Here is a 20,353-nt window from a genome sequence, read left to right as displayed (position 1 = left end):
TAGCATATTAAATGTCAAAATAATTAGTTCACATGATCCAGACACATTCATGTTATATTATTACAATATTTACTGTAAACAGTCAAATAAGTAAACAATCTTTAAAGCATATATTTTCTAATATATGCTCTATATTTTCTTATATTAGTAAGTGAGTTTGAAAATTGTGATTTTGTTGAATAAGATTTTCATTCCTGCAGGAAAATCATTTCACCATAAGATGGTCAAGCTGATTTCTGGAACATGATAGACGGTTTGTTACTGGTCCAAGGTGGTTTACGAGATTTAAAATGTCTGCCGGATCAATCTAAGCCCTATTAACTGCTAGTCCATTAGATCCATCACCTCCTAGATCAATGTAGACAAGCTAATAAGCAAAACTGAACAGCATGTTCCACCAAGAAACCATATCAAATCAGCTGCCATTAGAGAAGGAACACAAAGGCTATGAATATTGAATAGCAAATTGATGTACGACATGCTTTCTGGTAATTTTCTGCAAGGACATTACCTGTTTCTTTATAGAGGCTGATGTTTATTAGAACCATACTTATTTGCAAGTGGATTTTCCATTTGCTTGTTGAGATTAGATAATGAAGCTTGATTACATCGATTATAATGATGCCAGACAAATAAAAGCATTTTTCAGGATGATAAATACCCTTGTGGTAATCATTACATTTGATTGTCTTATGGTATTTGAAAGCCAATAAATCATGAAACATACTTGTCACACTGTTGCTGCATCATTTTCAAAGAAATATGGAAAATATAACAGGATTTATACCAGCAAATGTTGTAACATTCTCCCTTAAACCAATTCTCTTTGAAAAGCCATTCTTCCATATACCCCAAATGGGGAAATCCCCTCTGATTGCTCAAGTTGACATGCACCGCCCCCTCAGACCAGCATCTCTCTCCTCAGGTGAAGATGATGCTGCTATGGATTTTCCTCATGTGCTCTTGTGTGTGTGTGTGTGTGTGTGTGTGTGTGTTGCCTGAAGGCAATGCGTGACTGCTCTAAACCCTCAGTACACCTAATAACACAAGCCTCATTGCCCATAGCAACAGCATATCTGACTTTATTAGTAATATTATTTTAATAATAATAACATCAGTCAACAGGTTATTGCACAAATGCATTATTTATAAAATATCTGGGTTTTATAAATAATGTTTTGCAAAGCAATCTGGGATTATAAACATGCGTTAGAAATAAATACGTTGCCCGAGTGAATTCTGTTTGGCTACGGAGCTTTTCATTATCATGTCGATCTTTAATATTCATCAATAATAAACGCGCAATCAGAATCCTGAATAAAAAACATGAAAAACTCACCCGAGCCATCAGCCTCCTCATCTTTCCTCGCAGTATTTACATCATCTTCACCCTTCATTGGCGCAAATGTGCTTTGTATCTAGTTTCCAGGTGGATGTAGTGGAAGTTGTGTGTCGTGTACGAGGTGTGTGTGAGAGAGACGTCCCTCCGCGATCGTTTGTGAAGTATTTACATGAAGTCTTGAGGACTGGATCCGTGCGAATGCGTTTTTATCTCATCCACCAACCACACGCATCTACATCACTAACACACACACGAGCTTTCCCTCGCATCAGATGCGCTTTTGGGCAGTTCATGAAGCAACATCAGTTGAATGCGGGCTTATTTCATTTTGTTCAGTGATGTTTTGAACTAACAGAAGGTAAAGCGTTATATAGCCTATACCTGAAGGGCGTAACCATGGTATAGATATTGGGGGGGGTCCAACTGTGACCACCCCCCGCAATAAACATTACTTATTGCAAATAGTGGCACTTATCTGCACCTCTGCATTGTAATACATTATAAAATAGTATGCAATAACTTATTGAGTGTAATTTTTACATTTTATTTAAAATTATTAGGACAAAAGCCCTCCCTACACCTACCCGATACTTTATGTTCATTTTTATTGGAAAATAAATGCTTTTCTGATGTGATTTGAAAGTATATGGTGGTTACGCCCATGTGATTTACACAGACACGCATTTCGTTTAAATGGGTATAAACGGGAGACAGGGCTAGTTGTCACACATTTCACTCCATAGCGAATTTTCCAAGCGTAGGTTTTAACATTTAAGCGGCAAATTATTTATGAAACAGAAAAATGTGTGGAACTGCAAAAATGTAATGTTTCACAAACAAACATGTCTGTATAGCCTTTTGGGCTAAACCGTTCTATAAATAAAAGTTTTTACAACCATGAATTTGACAACATTCAGAGTGTAATATTACAGACCATCACCGATGATTACCTATATATATATTTTTTTTTTAAGAATGAAAAAATACTATTTATACTAAACACTATAATGTTTTTGAACTAGCCTATACTATAGTAAAGTGTATTATACTGTACAGTATAGCCTATAGTATAAAATTTGTTAATAATTCTACAGCATACTGTAGTATTAACTATAGTAAACTGATCAACTGTAATAAATACTGACTCGGACTACTTTATAGGCTACTTTAGTATACTTTAGTTTTTACTACACTAAACTGTAGTGTATTGTAGCATAATATACCCTATAATCGTAGAAAAATTACTACCTGGTCTCATAGCATTTACGTACCTGGGTGCACTTTTTAGCGTGACATGAAATACGTACCAATAAGTACATATCACTGCAGTTTCCAAAATAAATGAACACGTTCACACAAATTTACAGAGTTGCGATTAATAAAGCGTAATTTTCGCACAATTACTAGAAGAATATCATGCTATGACTTCAAAACAATATTAATATGGTGGGAGATTTGAAAACTGATACTTTTGAACGTTAGCATCGCACACATCCAGCTTCATATTTATGGGTTTTCATAGATAACAAGTTTGATCGGTAGCTCACGGACTCAGGAGACGAGAAGCACCGGTTCAAATTCCGTGTAACTACGGTTCGACAAAGCACTTAAAATCTGCATAAAAGGAAGTTCAAATGGCACAGTTGCATCAGCTAATACGTTTTTATATCAGTTTTGCATTTGTTAACACTATCGGGTAGGTTTAGGGTTGGATTTGGTGTAGGGCATATTTCCAACACGATAGAGAATTAACCTTTAGCGACAGTCCCCGGATATTTGAACTCTGAACCACCGCAATAGGTATCTGAAGCAACGTAATAAAAAAAACAGCAATATGTACCAATATCTACGTAATAAAAACGTGCCAGGATTCACATATTGAACCTGTGTTTTAGCGCCACTCAGTGGACATTTCTATTTGAAACTGCGGCTAAACGTGCAGCAAGGTACGTAAAACGGTGTCGCACAAAAAGTGCGCAGAGGTAGTATTTTTATGAGACCAGAATTAGTACAGTATTGGGTAAAGCGATTTGTTTATATTACTATAATTGTTATAATACCACATAAACTATAGAATTACCACAACAAATTAATTCAAGTACTTTAATATAGTATGGTTCAAAAACACTATAGTATTTACTATAAATTACTATAGTATTTTTTCATGTGGAACACCAATTCAAAATGGCTGTCCTAAACTAAATCTGGCCTGAGTCCCAATCTGCATACTATCCATCCTAAATTCTATATGATAGTAGTAATTTTCAATACTATTTAGGGCAGATAGGGTGGATAGTATGCACATTGGGACGCAGGGCTGGAATAGGTCTCATATCTGATTGGATATGAGATTTCAAGTGTTTCAAGAGTGCTGATAGGACCAACCACTAGCACCCTTTGTATCACTTCGTTGTTACATCGTTGAGCCTGTAGGTGGCGACAAGTGACTGTCTTTTATAAATGACTCATTGAACCATTCATTGAACCTATTATACTGACTCATTTATGAATAACTAGTGACTTTAAGAGTGAGTCATTGAATGATTCACTCAATGGATTTGTTCAAAACACTTATTCATTCAGGTACGAAAGTTGCTGAAACTATTTGGTCTTTGAGATCTAGATTTCTGCACTCAGTCAAGCCAACTCAACTGCAAATGACCTGAAAACTCTTAAGCCACTGTAAGTATGGATAGCCTATATGACAAAGTCAAGGACCCAGCAAACGGATTGTTTCCCTCTGAATAGCCTATATAATTTTACCTGGAGAACAGGTAATTATACACACAGACTTTTTCCCCTCACACATTCTCTTACTTACTCCAAAACAGCTCAAGCTCAGTTGTTGCTGCTAGTGACTTTGTGTCAGCAATAATACTGGCATATGTGATGGCTCTATATTGCACGATTGCTAGTGTAATACTGCTCATCTGCAGTACACTCACCCAAAATGCATATATATATATATATATATATATATATATATATATAGGGTGGGTGTGCTGCAATATACAGTTGCATCTCAATAAATTAGAATGTCGTGGAAAAGTTAATTTCAGTAATTCAACTCAAATTGTGAAATTCGTGTATTAAATAAATTCAATGCACACAGACTGAAGCAGTTTAAGTCTTTGGTTCTTTTAATTGTGGTGATTTTGACTCACATTTAACAAAAACCCACCAATTCACTCTCTCAACAAATTAGAATACTTCATGAGACCAATAAAAACATTTTTAGTGAATTGTTGGCCTTCTGGAAAGTATGTTCATTTACTGTATATGTACTCAATACTTGGTAGGGGCTCCTTTTGCTTTAATTACTGCCTCAATTCAGCGTGGCATGGAGGTGATCAGTTTGTGGCACTGCTGAGGTGGTATGGAAGCCCAGGTTTCTTTGACAGTGGCCTTCAGCTCATCTGCATTTTTTGGTCTCTTGTTTCTCATTTTCCTCTTGACAATACCCCATAGATTCTCTATGGGGTTCAGGTCTGGTGAGTTTGCTGGCCAGTCAAGCACACCAACACCATGGTCATTTAACCAACTTTTGGTGCTTTTGGCAGTGTGGGCAGGTGCCAAATCCTGCTGGACAATGAAATCAGCATCTTTAAAAAGCTGGTCAGCAGAAGGAAGCATGAAGTGCTCCAAAGTTTCTTGGTAAACGGGTGCAGTGACTTTGGTTTTCAAAAAACACAGTGGACCAACATCAGCAGATGATATTGCACCCCAAATCATCACAGACTGTGGAAACTTAACACTGGACTTCAAGCAACTTGGGCTATGAGCTTCTCCACCCTTCCTCCAGACTCTAGGACCTTGGTTTCCAAAAGAAGTACAAAACTTGCTCTCATCTGAAAAAGAGGACTTTGGACCACTGGGCAACAGTCCAGTTCTTCTTCTCCTTCGCCCAGGTAAGACGCCTCTGACGTTGTCTGTGGTTCAGGAGTGGCTTAACAAGATAAATACAACAACTGTAGCCAAATTCCTTGACACGTCTGTGTGTGGTGGCTCTTGATGCCTTGACCGCAGCCTCAGTCCATTCCTTGTGAAGTTCACCCAAATTCTTGAATTGATTTTGCTTGACAATCCTCATAAGGCTGCGGTTCTCTCGGTTGGTTGTGCATCTTTTTCTTCCACACTTTTTCCTTCCACTCAACTTTCTGTTAACATGCTTGGATACAGCACTCTGTGAACAGCCAGCTTCTTTGGCAATGAATGTTTGTGGCTTACCCTCCTTGTGAAGGGTGTCATTGACTGCGTTTACATGCGCACGAATATTGCGATTATTTCCAATAATCAGAGTAAGGACTTAATCGCATTTTGATGTTTACATGTCAAGAGTAAAGCTCTTACTCCCGTTTACATGCAATTTCCATTATTCTTATTATTCGCTAAGAATTGTGGTTAATTTTTTTCACTGCCATTATTCACATACCCCACTGGACAGCACAAATGATGGACTCAGAAAGAGCAGTATTACTGGTCGCTGTTTTAATCTATTTACGTCTAATGCATAATGATTTTGTATCGCTGTATTCCACGCTTTTTCGGCGCCATGATAGAAATATGATGGAATTTGTTTGCCTATACGCTGCCGTCGCGTTCTGTTCGTCCTTTCTGGATGAGGGTAAGGAACAGAGCAACCTGATCTCACAGAATTCCGTGTAATGTTCACGGACTTAATTAACCCCGAATCTGTGGTGGCATCACGGAATCGCCGAAAATTCCGTGATGGGCTCACAGAAGGCATCAGCCGTGGTCCATGCACGGATTCACTGGTTTCCGTGCGTGGAGCACGGCTGATGCCTGTCACTGACTTACATTGGTATCACTTCTGTGAGCCCATCACGGAATTTTTTCTGTGAGTCCATCACGGAATTTTCGGCGATTCCGTGATGCCACCACAGATTCGGGGTTAAGTAAGTCCGTGAACATTACATGGAATTCTGTGAGATCATGTTGCACAGAGACTGCTGGCAGCTTGTTGTGTTTTCCTCAGAATGCGATGCTTTCTTCCCCTCCATTGTTTCTAATCTCCGTATTATTACAGGTGCGTGTCACGTTATTCATATATGTCACAAGCGCATGCGCACTTTGGTCAGAGCGGCAATACTGCGATTAAGGTGTTTACATGCCTGTATATTCCGATTAAAATCGGCGTACGCCACCTATGTTAATACGATTATGCTTGCTGCGATTATGAGCTTAATCGTATTATTTAGATCGAAGTATTGCGTTTACATGAGGTAAAGCATAATCGCAATATCGCCAAAATCTCATCATAATCGCATTAAGAGGGTGCATGTAAACGCACTCACTGATTGTCTTCTGGACAACTGTCAGATCAGCAGTCTTCCTCATGATTGTGTAGCCTAGTGAACCAAACTGAGAGACCATTTTGAAGGCTCAGGAAACCTTTGCAGGTGTTTTGAGTTTATTAGCTGATTGGCATGTCACCATATTCTGAATTTGTTGAGATAGTGAATTGGTGGGTTTTTGTTAAATGTGAGTCAAAATCATCACAATTAAAAGAACCAAAGACTTAAACTACTTCAGTCTGTGTGCATTGAATTTATTTAATACACAAGTTTCACAATTTAAGTTGAATTACTGAAATAAATGAACTTTTCCACCACATTCTAATTTATTGAGATGCACCTGTATATACACACACACACACAAATTACATTAATTCACTTATATAGGCTATATATTAGTGTTTTTCAAAGTCTGTGGTTACCATGGCAGATTTTTTACAAGGGTCTGTCGTTTTCAAATCGACTTCATTCAAGTGCAGTTTTAATATTAGCCACATAACCATTTTGTGATTACTTTGTAGACCATTGCCACCTGACATACGGGGAACTGATTAAACAGGGATCAGCTGAGCGTGCACACATCTAGCCTACAGCTCACACCGGCAACATTAAATCGACAATCGAATCCTAAGCAGGTTAGTCAATGCTTTCCAGAAGGAGAGTAATGTCTTAACATTTTCAAGTCACCTTTAATTAAATGCTGGAACCGGTCAGTGCCGCTTCGGAACTTGAGAAGAAGAATGAAAATGTTGAATCTTACTTGTGCTCAGAGAGGAAATCACTCCAGCGTTTCGGCTCCTGACTCCGGCTCACCTGCGCAAGCACTGTTTATCTCACCACTCAAGAACATGTAAATATCTTTCCGCCTTACAACTTGGAGAAAGCGAAGTCTTAACAATTAAAGAACCATACTTTTCGTACAAAATCGCCGTAACGCAACGTATATGCGCGATGTGCGGACACCGCGTGCAAAGCACTGATATGACGTATTCATAGGTGTTTCCCTCACTATCAAAGCAGGTCAGGAATGTGGGCAGGCAGGGGACTGACTAAAATTTATATTTACAGTTTAAATTACTGGGTAAATGTTTTCTCTGAGGTTTACATACATTGTGAAATGGTAAACACGGAACTTGCACGCACACAGTTTGGACGTCTCTGAACAAATTTTCAAGTCATTACTTGTCACGAAGTTATATGCACGCCATGTTCATCACAATAACTACAGGTCTTACACGGTCATGAAGAACATGGAAATATCATGAGATTTTAAAACTGTGATTTCCAAGCCTGGAAAAAAAAAAATTGATAACATTAAGTCGTTAACATGTCTATTGGAGAGATGATTTTATTTATTTATTTTAGCTTGAAATTGCTCTTTGTGGGTGTTTAAAATCTATGCAGTAATTATGAATGAAAATGAAAGTAATTACCGATAATTGAGGGTGTGGGACGCCCTGCAACAATGCCTGTGTGCTTGGAAACAATTATCCAAATATTTGTTTTTGTCTTCATTTTGTACAGTAGCCTAAATTAAATACAGATATCACATTTCTATCTATCTATCTATCTATCTATCGTTCAATGTCACTTAACCTGTTTTACATTATCTATTCTTACTTTAATATAGATATAAAAATTGATCCTAATTTTCTGAAGCAATTTCTTTCCCCTACTCTTAATTTATTAATGACCGGCATGGACACTACTACAATGCTTGTGATCATTTCCCCGAAGTTGGTTTTGACCTTAATTTTATTTTCCATTTATTGGTACACTATGTTCTGTTTCACATAGCATAACTGATCCACCCTTTTGTATAATTGTTGGCAAGGAGTTGTTCTTTAATTGCTTGTTCTTTGTTTATTGGCAGATTGTGGGCCAATCAAACTGCAGAAGTTAATTTCAGAATGCCCTAGGCTTATCTGAGGTTTGTGTCCCATGACATTGATAAGCCTGGAGTTGGGTTTCTCTCCGATGACGACTCAATATTTGTTGTGCAACTCTACACAGTGAAGGACTGCACACTGAGTTAACAGATAAACCATCCTGTGGATGGTATACATTGGCATGTTGGCTTCCTGATTTGTTTTATTCTTTATTTTCACTTCTTTAAACACTTGAGTACAATTTTAGCCTGCACATTCAGTCATATCGCATTATTAAAATGCATCCTAGTGATTCAACAGAGATAGTTACCTAACCTGCCTGGTGCAAAAGGTTTTATTTTTTTCTTTCTTCTCTTATGTGTCTTGTCTTTGCTAACCATTATTCTCTCTATTATGTTGTGGCTATAGGTTTCAGATGACTTCAGACAATGTGGGAATAACTGGCTTCCTCTTTTGTCACTAGTTTTTGTAGACAACAATGCTAATTGTTGCCCTCAGTGTGAAGTTGACTAAATTAACAAGAGTGGTTAAGTTGATATAAAAGAATGCAATTATATGCCTAACTACTACGTGAAGAAATAACACAGTTAATGTATAATTGTTTAGTGTAACTACTTAAATTTTGGACAGTACTACCAGTAGTCTCCTCCTCCTTTCTTATCTCTCCCAGACATACTCTCTCTTTTTAAGTCTCTCTTTCTGTTTGTTCCATATCGTTAAAACATGCAACAAGAGAGGCCCCAACATGTACTTGGACGCTGAAGCCACACTTGAAACTATGAATGTCATTGCACTAGATAACAAAATATCAAGCAAAGTGGGACCTGCTAAAAAATGATTCTGGACTTTTTCTCTCAGAACTAATGCTGAGAAAAGTCGGAAGCAAAATTAAGAAATTTGCCAAAAGTTGTTTCTGCAACAGTAGATAAGTGAACTGAAAAAATTTGATTTTTTTTTTTTTTCATATAAAAACTTATATGATTTATACAATATTAATTTGCATAAAACAAACCACAAAGAGTAGTCTTCAGGTTAACTCTTGCTGACTTTACAATCTGTAGTATTTTAAAGTGTTTATTGAGCCTTGAGATAAAAAAAAAAAAAAAAAAAAAAATTTGCATAAGTGATACATCAGACTGTTATGGTTCATATTGTATGACAGGAATGCAATACAATGATGACTGAGAAATGTACAAATAAACACCTCAAAAGTCGTGGATACTTGCAATTTAACATGATTTTTTTTTTTTTTTTAACTATGTTTTTAGAATTATACTAAAAGGCCTTTTCTTGCTAAAAAAAATTAACTATCGATCAGAGGGGAGAAGATGTGAAGCTTGTGTACAACAGGTTTTCCAGTTTTGATCTAGTTAAATATAATATCAAATATGATATATAGGCTTTTATACTTACTATTACTAAATTACAGCACTGATAAATGAGCTAACTTTGCCATATCAAGAGTTGCTTGTCCACCATATGTTAGCTCAATCCTTCCACTGTCACTGGTGAGATTGGGTGGATTTGAGAATTCAGACTTTGCTTGCTAATTCATGTGCACATAATGAAAATTATATTATTACCACATAACTTCAGCATTTGTCTGAGTCATATTTGCAATTACTTTTCAGCAAGACTGACCCAAGGACATTTTTAGTCAATGAAGCCAGTCCCCCCTCAAGTTCCTAGCAGAATAACCACAGGTGAAGTTCATCACATTAACTATAGACCAGTTTGACAAGTTCACAAGTACGTTTTCTCCTAGTTTTGATGAGGATATAAATCTTTTAGTAAGCCTACTAACTATTTGCTTGAAAAGTATGTTTGTGCTATTAATCTTTATAATAAACACCATTTGGTGTGGTATTTTGTTTGTAATGCAATTACATTCATACATTTGGTGCTTAATTATTTGTTATGCAACACACACACGCACGTTGGTATTTGTGGTTTATGGGGATGTAATGGTTTTTATACCATACAAACTGTATGTGTTATTGCCCTACACAATAGCACAAACAGGAAACTTTGTGCATTTTTAGATTTTCAAAAAAACACCATTTAGTATGTTTTTTAAGCCTTTTGAATTACGGGGACATAGGCAGTGTCCTCATAAACCACCTTCAAATTGTAATACCTCTATCATACCCATTAAACAAATTTGTGTCCCCGTAAACCACAAATACACCCCCCACACACACCCCCGCAAAATTGTTAATCATTTTTAAGTGTATGAGATACATTTTTACCTGTTGGTTGCATTATCCCAAAGCTGTCTCTGTCAGTGTCTCTTCAGTCTTCCCTGTCTGTTTAAAACTTCCTCAACTCAACATACAAAAAGATACACTGTATCTGTGTAAATGAGTGGAGGTTGGACTGCCACAGAAGCTCCTCAGCTCGAGTGGGCTGTCTCAGCCCCTGATGAGAGATGCTCATTTACATTGATTTGGAAGTATTTTCAAGTCTATGAGTACTTTCCCACACCAACCCAAGCTAAAATATCACTAAATTGTTGCCTTAAATATGAAGATTGTCGAAATTTTAATGGGAGCATTTATCCAAAAATAGATAATATACAGTGCCAGGTTTATTAGACAACATACATCGGTCTAGAGAAGAAGTGCATTGGTTTAATGGTGTGTGGTGGCTAAGTGCTTGTAGAAGAGGTGTCTCTTCATTTGATTCTTGGAGGATGTAATACTTTCAGCAGTTCAGGTGGAGTTTGGTAGTTCACTCTGCCAGAGAGGAAGAGAGAGGGTGAAGGTTTTGGAGAGTGACTTTGTGCCTTGTTGTGAAGCAAGGCGTTGCTCATTCAGTTACCTGAGCTACTCGACCTCGTGTCGTTCCAAACCTGTCTGAATTCTTTCTGCTGTGAAACAAAGTCCACCTACTCTGCGCCCACTGACCTAAGACGTGAGTGTTATGGGACATTTTAAGAAAGCCACCAAAACAACCCGTTCCATCTTCACTATGTTGTGCCAAAACATTGCAGGTATTGTTACGATATGCTTTCTTTCCTGATCACTCATCATTCATTCAATCATATTGTGCACTGTTGGTAACGTGTCTCAGTTGACTATTTGTGGTTGGATCTGCATAAATGAATATATACAACAAATGGGATATGGCATCTTTTTGCATGAATTACACTCCTAGGCATACATCATGAGTCTTACTCACCAGAAAGGTAATCTAAATGTAACAAGGCCCCCCTTCAAATAAACAACAACTCAGGTTCTTTTAAATAAATCCCCAAGATTTATTGATGGCTTTACAGAGTTGTTTTATTACACAGGACACCCTACACACATACGTTAACCCCGCAAGAGTTGAGCATCAAACCATGCAAAGGGGCAAACAAGTCACACAAAACCATTAAGTAAATTCAAACACAAAAAAAGATAAACCTTGTGATTCATACCATTCATCAAAGTAAAAGACGTGCAAAAATAGCTCAACTCTGCTCAAGCACTAAGCATATAGTGTCCTTGTAAAGTACATATAAACAGTGGGGGAAACAAACAAAATACAAAAAAAGAAACTAGTCCACCCAAAGGGCCGTTCCCATTTATTTCGGCCCAATTACCGATGCCAATACCCGAGTGGACTAGACAATTACCCAAACCAAAAAAATAAACAAAAACTCAAATACAACAAGAGCAACAAATGGGCTCCGTAGAGCTGAAACACACACATTAAAATACCTTTATTATTTATATCAAGACAAAGACCTATTTCAAATTTTAGTGCTTCAATCAAACTCCTACCTATGTCAAAGATCCAAAAGACGACATATGCAATCCTCTCTGTGAAACAGGAAAGGAGCAAATAAAAGCATGCAGTGATAATGGACTGACATTTTCTCTTACTCCATAGCTCTTAAATGTTTAAGCCTTCAAATTTGCTGCCAGTCTAGGTTTGACGTCAATGAAACCATCAGTTCACATACGTCTCCTAACAAAATACAATGTGCCAACTGAGATTTGAGCCTCGTTCAGACTGTCAGCACCAAATCCGTACAAATATGTTTTGTACAAATCCGATTGAAATCCGATCATATTTAAATAGTCTGAACGGCAACGAACTACATGAAATCCGATCTGTGCAAATCCGTTTCGAACTACATTTGTATGTGGTTTGGAATCCTATTCAAATCGCATTTCTGGAAATCCGTTTCAGTCTGAACTGTCAGATCGGATTTAGCGTAGCTTTTTCACGTCCTCACGCCGTGTAAAACGTAAACACGTAAGACGTTTTTGCAGAAAACATGCTGAACATCTTTGCAGAAACAAGCGTGTCGTTGCGAAGTGCAAGTCAAGCGGGAAAAAAAGCAATGTACTGCTAGTATACTTAGGCTACTTCTTTGTGTTGTGAAAGTAGCAGATACCAAAAAAAGAAGCAAAGTAGCGGAGACAGCATCACGGAATAAAGCCGCACATTCTTCCTGCGTTTCTGCCGCTGCCTCACATGACAAAATAATACTACAGCGCAACCGCGACGGTAAGACAACATCTGTATTGCAAACTGTATTGCTGTTACTGTTGTTTTTAGCCTAGTCATAACAAAGCAACGGCATTACCATAGAAACCAATGCACATTCAGTAAAAAAGGAAAGAGCGCTTATGGACACACAAATCGAATATGTTGCGATATGCTGTGTGGACAGTCAGATATTCAAATCCGATTCCATCCGGTTATGCACAAAATCGGATTTGGGCTGACAGTCTGAACGAAGCTCAAAAATTGGAGTGTACAAGTTCCTTTCCATTCCTAGGAAATGTTTTGCTAGAATTTCTAAATGGTGAGAACCAATGAAAAGCTTCAATTACAAATTTTTATGTCATTCTGTTTACCAGCAAAAGCCCATTTCAGTCCGCCTAACAAACAGTGAGTAAACAGTGGCCGTTTTAAAATGCAAAAAGTTTATTTGTCACTCTCATTGACAGCCTGATGCTACTGGATTTGTCAGTATACAAACTTTATCTTGCACTATGACCAAAGGAAAACATGATTGTGTTTTTGCGTCCTCAAGTGATACTATATTTAAACTTCTAATCCTGTTCTCACAGTAAATGACAAACATTTGTGGTCAGAATCTCTGCTGCATGATGCAGTATTAGATAAAGCCAGGAAGCTGATGGCTGAAGTATGTTTTGGGAAAAAAAAACCTTTCCACTGGGAATTCAGCAGCAAAAGGGTCACTAAGCTCCACCACCATTTCCCGTTTGTCAGAAACTTTGTCCTGACCTTTGAACCCAGGCCCTCCGTGACATACCCCTCGACAGTCTAACCCCATGTTTATTTCCGCCCTTTACAACACAGAGACTTGGCTTAGCTTCTGTGAGCCCAGAATAACTGGAAAACTAAATATATCTTTTGTGGTCATTTTTAACCAGAATTGTAATTTTGAGTGATGCTTGCCCATTTAAAACATGCCGCCACAATGCTAGGGGTGCAGGTGATTGCTTATTGTCCCCATTCGAAAGAGCCCACTCCCAAGTCTCTATGGCCCTGTTTATAACTGGAATTAACTGCATGAGGTTAAACACAGGTATAAACAGGGTCTAAAAGCTTGTCCACTTTCAACCACTTCCAGAGGTGATCAGAAACACATTTGCAGGATTGCTTTCAAGTTGCTTTCATGTGTTTGAATGTGTTTGAACAGCCACAAAGTCCACCTACTCTGCGCCAACTGACCTAAGACGTGAGCGTTATGGGACGTTTTAAGAAAGCCACCAAAACAACCCGTTCCATCTTCACTATGTTGTGTCAAAACATTGCAGGTATTGTTACGATATGCTTTCTTTCCTGATCACTCATCATTCATTCAATCATATTGTGCACTGTTGGTAACGTGTCTCAGTTGACTATTTGTGGTTGGATCTGCATAAATGAATATATACAACAAATGGGATATGGCATCTTTTTGCATGAATTACACTCCTAGGCATACATCATGAGTCTTACTCACCAGAAAGGTAATCTAAATGTAACAAGGCCCCCCTTCAAATAAACAACAACTCAGGTTCTTTTAAATAAATCCCCAAGATTTATTAATGGCTTTACAGAGTTGTTTTATTACACAGGACACCCTACACACATACGTTAACCCCGCAAGAGTTGAGCATCAAACCATGCAAAGGGGCAAACAAGTCACACAAAACCATTAAATAAATTCAAACACAAAAAAAGATAAACCTTGTGATTCATACCATTCATCAAAGTAAAAGACGTGCAAAAATAGCTCAACTCTGCTCAAGCACTAAGCATATAGTGTCCTTGTAAAGTACATATAAACAGTGGAAACAAACAAAATACAAAGAAACTAGTCCACCCAAAGGGCCGTTCCCATTTATTTCGCCCAATTACGATGCCAATACCGGTGGACTAGACAATTACCCAAACCAAAAAATAAACAAAACTCAAATACAACAAGAGCAACAAATGGGCTCCGTAGAGCTGAAACACACACATTAAAATACTTTTATTATTTATATCAAGACAAAGATCTATTTAAAATTTTAGTGCTTCAATCAAACTCCTACCTATGTCAAAGATCCAAAAGACGACATATGCAATCCTCTCGCCTATGCCACAAAAGGCTTCATAGAGCTGAAATGCATACATTAAACCACCTTTATTATTCTTCCTAAAACACACACCACATATTAAAACACTTTAAGACTTCAAATAAGCTCATACCCATCTCCAAGATCCAAGAACATCCACCTGCGAACCGCTCGCAAACAAACAATAGAAGTGTCAGTCTATTTCCACCGGCCAGAAACAAACGTACCTGCCGTTCTCGTTCCTACTACTGATCTTTATACATAGCTAACCACACCCCCTAATTCATGACTTCACTCCCTAAATGTTGTCTGCCACATTCCACCCCCTCCATACGCATCGGCGACCCGACGATATAAAAGAAAACTACTTAAGTTCATACATGGTCCTCTTCCCCTACTGATCTTGGCAAATGGTAGGGATTAGAATGTTGACCGGCTGTCCTTCTAGAGGATCTCCGAGGACCTTCCTCTACTAACTGATAACCCCAATTGGTTTCAGTCACCTCATCTTGATCCTCCTCCACTGAGAATCCCACATTTTCAGCAACAGGGGCAATATCCTCAGGGGACTCTGCACACAATGACCCCAAAGGATAAAATTCTCCTTCTGCGACTTCACCCTGTGCATCAGTCCCAGGCACCTCATCAACTCCACATGTGGCCATCGGCACACTTCTAAGCTCAGTTCTATGCACCTGCCGTACTGGGCCATCCTGATTCACTGGAACAATAGAATAAGGAGCCCCCCACTCCTTAGGCTGCTGCACTACTCTATACAGAGTAGAGTCCCACGTATCCTGAATCTTATTACGACCCTTCACCGCATGATGACGGGTATAAACTAGAACACCTTCCTCAATACCTGTAGCTCAAATAGTAGAGCATGGCGCTAGCAACGCCAAGATCATGGGTTCGATTCCCAGGAAAGCAAGAGCTGATAAAATGTAAAAACTGTAACTTGAATGCAATGTAAGTCGCTTTGGATAAAAGCGTCTGCCAAATGCATAAATGTAAATGTACCTGTATCTGTAACTTTAGACTCATGACTCTGATCTCGGAGTTGCCTTCTAGACTCCAACCGCTGCCTCACATGATCATAAGCCCCCTCCAATAACTCCTGGTGCTCTTTCACCCATTCTTCTACAGAACTCTCTCCTTCCTCCCCTGCCTCAACTCCCAACACAAAATCAATAGGTAAACGATGCTCTCGTCCAAACATCTAATAATAAGGAGTCCTACCAGTTGACTGATGAACTGTCGTATTATAGGCATAAACTAACTGAGAAATGTGCCGTGGCCAACGCCTCTTCTGGTCAGGGGATAGAGTACGCAACAGGTCATGCAGTGTACGGTTAAACCGTTCACACTGACCGTTGCCCTGTGGATGGTATGGTGTTGTGCGACTCTTCTGGATATTGTAAAGCTTACAGAGCTGCTGTATCAGATTACTCTCAAAATTTCTCCCCTGATCTGAATGTATCCTATTAGGGGGACCAAACAAATTAAACCAATGTTTCACCAACACTTCTGCTACTGTACTAGCTCGCTGGTCCTTTGTGGGGATTGCTTGAGTGTATTTAGAGAAAACATCTGTTAATACCGATACATTTTCTCTGCCATCCGAGGCTGGCTCCAGCACGGTAAAATCTATTGCCACCACCTCATGTGGACGACTAGCCTGAATGCTTCCCATAAAGGGCCTAACCTTAGGTTGTACAGCCTTAGCCAGAATGCATCTTCCACACTCATGACACCACCTCTCTATATCTTTGGTCATACACGGCCAATAACAGCGCGATCGCACCAAATATAAAGTACGTTCCACGCCTTGGTGTCCGTGATTGTCATGAAGACTGGAAAGCACATTCCGCTGCAAACACTGAGGCAGAACCAACTGGAAGATCTCCTTACCCCCGTCTGGAGCATAAAAACAGCGATACAATACAGCATCTTTCTCCTTAAGCCGCTCCCACTGTCGAACAAGCTCCTTAGTGCCTACCCCAAACTTAGCTCGATCCTTTGGGCCCGGCAATTTACCCTCCTTCCAGTGAACCAAGAAAGGCCCAATAACTGGATCCTGTTTCTGCAATAATGCAAGATCCACCCCTGAACAACCTGGAAGAGTAACAATATCAGACTGAACACACAAAGGTATACTCCCCACAATATTTCCTCCCCTGGAAGCTTCAGCCAACTGCGGCTCCATATACTGACGGGACAACGCATCTGCGTTCCCATTACGAGACCCTGGACAGTACTTTAAAGTCAAATCAAATGCAGCCAACTGGGCCGCCCACCTCTGCTCCACTGAACCAAGTTTGGCTGTATCTAGATATCGTAATGGGTTATTGTCAGTATACACAGTACAAGATGTTCCCAACAAATATTCCCTAAACTTTTAGGAGACCGCCCACTTAAGGGCAAGGAACTCCAGCTTCATAGAGCTATAATTCTGCATGTTTTTCTCAGATGGCCTAAGCCCCCTACTAGCGAAAGCAACTGGTCGTAACTTGCCCTCATGCTCTTGTGACAGCACTGCTCCAAGGCCTGAATGGCTAGCATCTATTTCTAAAAGAAACGACTTCTGGAAATCAGCATAGGCCAAAACTGGAGCTGAAATCAAAGCTTGTTTCAACTGAAGAAAATAATCATCACACTCCTCATTCCAATATGAGCCAAGAGGCTTCCTTGGCGTCTTACCTCTTTTTCCTGCTACATTTAACTGAGCCACCACCTGATGCAGTGGTGCTGCCATTTGTGCAAACCCTGCAATAAACCTCTGATAATAACTGGCAAATCCAAGAAAAGATCTTAACTCTGCCAAATTACTTGGAGTTCTCCAATCTCGCACTGCTGCCACTTTATCTGGGTCCGTAGTAACCCCTTCCGTTGAGACAACATGACCAAGGTACTTAACCTGAGTCTGAAAAAAATGACACTTAGACATTTTAATCTTCAACCCCTGTTTTTGAAGATGGGAAAACACCTCCTCCAACCTTTTTAAATGCTGTTGAACAGAGGAAGAAAAAACGATTAAATCATCCAAGTACAACAAAACTGATTGGTACCGGCAGTCTCCAAACATACGCTCCATGAGGCGCTGAAAAGTACTAGGAGCATTGCACAATCCAAATGGCATCCTATTAAATTCAAATAACCCAAATGGGGTGCAAAAAGCGGTCTTATCCTTTTCGGCAACCTCAACCTGACTATAACCGCTGGATAAGTCAAGTGTCGAAAACCATTTTGCCCCGGCAAGACCATCTAAAGATTCTTCAATCCGAGGCAATGGAAAAGCATCTTTTCTAGTTTTTGAATTTAACTGCCGATAATCCACACACATTCGAAGCCCCCCATCCTTCTTCTGTACTAGTACAATTGGAGACGAATAGGGGCTACTACTTTCCCAAATTATTTGGCTATCCAACAGCTGTTTAATGTGAGCTCTCACTACCTCATATTGTGAAGGGGGAATACGACGATAGGGCTGACGGACTGGAGTTTCATCCAAAAGAGGAATCTCATGAGTTATCAAATTACTACACCCAACGTCCAGATCAGTCTTAGCAAACAAGGAACGATATTTCATTAATAAAGCTTTAGCCTTCAACTGTTCACCCTCATCTAAACCCTCAAAAGGTGAAAAGTGTATGCCCTCTTCCCCCACATGCTCAACTTGCTGAGTAGTAGCATAAGCCATATGTTCATTGTCACTAAACATCACGGAAAGCTCAGCTTGTGGGTCCTGTTCGACAATTACCTTAGCAACACAAACAGTTGCTATGACCCTATGTGGGGTCAACCAAACATCAGAATAACTGACATTGGTTATGGGTACATAAGATGAAAGCCGGAGATACCAACAACCCTCTGGCAAGCTGCCTTCTTCAAAATCCAATGGTTCAACTAAAAACTGAAATTGTTCTTGTGAGGGAACCTTAGGACAAGTAACTGGGACAAATGTTAAAGCACCTGCAGTCACACATACTGGAGCCCCACCCCTTACTTTTACCTTATAGTCTTCCAGGGAATTCAATATCGCTTCCTCAACCTGACAATGTCTCAAGGCTTGTCTCCATCCTGGAGCTAAATCCTGCATAAAAAGAATATCAAACAGACTGGATCCATGCTGTTGATACAACTCTTGATAAAAACCCTTTAATGACATTCATACCTAATACACCAGGGGTTTTATTTTTTTTAACTGCATTTGAGGATCTCTGGCGTCTTTCACTACCAGGATGCCCATAGGTGGCATACAATTACCAAGAACTGTAATATCCAGCTCTAAATAGCCCAAATAGGGCAATTCTAGGCCATTTCCTGCTCTAAGATCTAACCATGAGCAATCCTGCAGTGGAACATTTTCAAGATGAGCAAAATATTTATTATAACAACTCTCAGTTATAGTAGTAACCATTGAACCTGTATCCAACAGTGATGGAATTACCACATCCCCAAACTTTATTTCCATCACTGGACAATTACTCGCAAGTGTAGATGCCATACCTATATTAGAGCCTGATGATATCCCTACCAGTGTGTGGCTCTGCACACTGGGGGGTTCTAGTTTTCCGACGGAATTACAGTCTCCTTTTCTGACTGTGCAGGTCTAGGACGTGGAGGAGCTAAACAATAGCGTGCAATATGACCCAACTGATCACAACGAAAACATCTCAAATCACTTTCTGCCTTTTTTTTTACTTCTAAAAGTCGGAAGTGAAACGGGAACATTGGCTCCAATATTCAATATTCAAAGGGCTCAAAGCCTTCACCAAGGAATCCAGTTGACTCTGTTGTGCTTCAAGAAGAGCTCTAAGTTCCAAATATTCTGACTGATTAGCGCTCTTATTAGGCTCACTAAACACCCTGACTTGGGCCTCGTTAGAAAAATACAAGGGGTCTTTTCGTTTTTGTGTAAAAGACTGTCCTTCACATTGTGCCATCCATTGGACAGCTTCCCTGCGTACATCACGAATTGTCCAATTAGAATGTGAACGTACTTGATCTCTTAATCTTACACCCAAGTTTTGATCTCTAACCCCATCACAAAACTGATCACGGAGATCTCTTTGAGATTTAACAAGAGCCAATTCATTTGCTTTTACAATTTGATCCATTAAAGTCATCAAAGCATGTGAATAATCCAACAGAGACTCTCCTTCTTGTGTTGCAGGGAAATATGGGAATGTGTACACCCATAAATTTCTCTTAACACTTTAAATATACCATTTACAC

General features: G+C 39.2%; 1 protein-coding gene and 1 long non-coding RNA gene across 6 annotated transcripts in view; one reads left to right on the top strand and one right to left on the bottom strand.

Annotated features, from left to right (window-relative positions):
• ano1a (anoctamin 1, calcium activated chloride channel a) overlaps positions 1 to 10,866 on the bottom strand; it is a 51,188-nt gene extending 40,322 nt beyond the window's left edge. For 2 of the 5 annotated variants that reach the window (XM_058781360.1, XM_058781361.1), the window contains exon 1: positions 1,340 to 1,634. In XM_058781360.1, the coding sequence (XP_058637343.1) occupies positions 1,340 to 1,397 (58 nt within the window). In that variant the 5' untranslated portion in view covers positions 1,398 to 1,634. Of the gene's footprint in view, positions 1 to 1,339; positions 1,635 to 7,417; positions 7,727 to 10,795 lie in introns of those variants that run through there. The other 3 variants (XM_058781363.1, XM_058781364.1, XM_058781362.1) reach the window with 3 other exon arrangements.
• Positions 10,867 to 12,830: 1,964 nt separating this feature from the next.
• Positions 12,831 to 14,770, top strand: LOC131543698 (uncharacterized). The gene is made up of 3 exons (XR_009271960.1): positions 12,831 to 13,046; positions 13,403 to 13,433; positions 14,212 to 14,770. It is a non-coding gene; the product is annotated as an uncharacterized LOC131543698 (long non-coding RNA).
• Positions 14,771 to 20,353: the final 5,583 nt, after the last annotated feature.

The sequence above is a fragment of the Onychostoma macrolepis genome, chromosome 07 (genome assembly GCF_012432095.1).
Source record: "Onychostoma macrolepis isolate SWU-2019 chromosome 07, ASM1243209v1, whole genome shotgun sequence".
NCBI classification, from domain to species: Eukaryota; Metazoa; Chordata; class Actinopteri; order Cypriniformes; family Cyprinidae; genus Onychostoma; species Onychostoma macrolepis.
The sequence above is the reverse complement of the archived record's forward strand: the minus strand, read 5'-3'. Positions and strand labels throughout refer to the sequence as shown.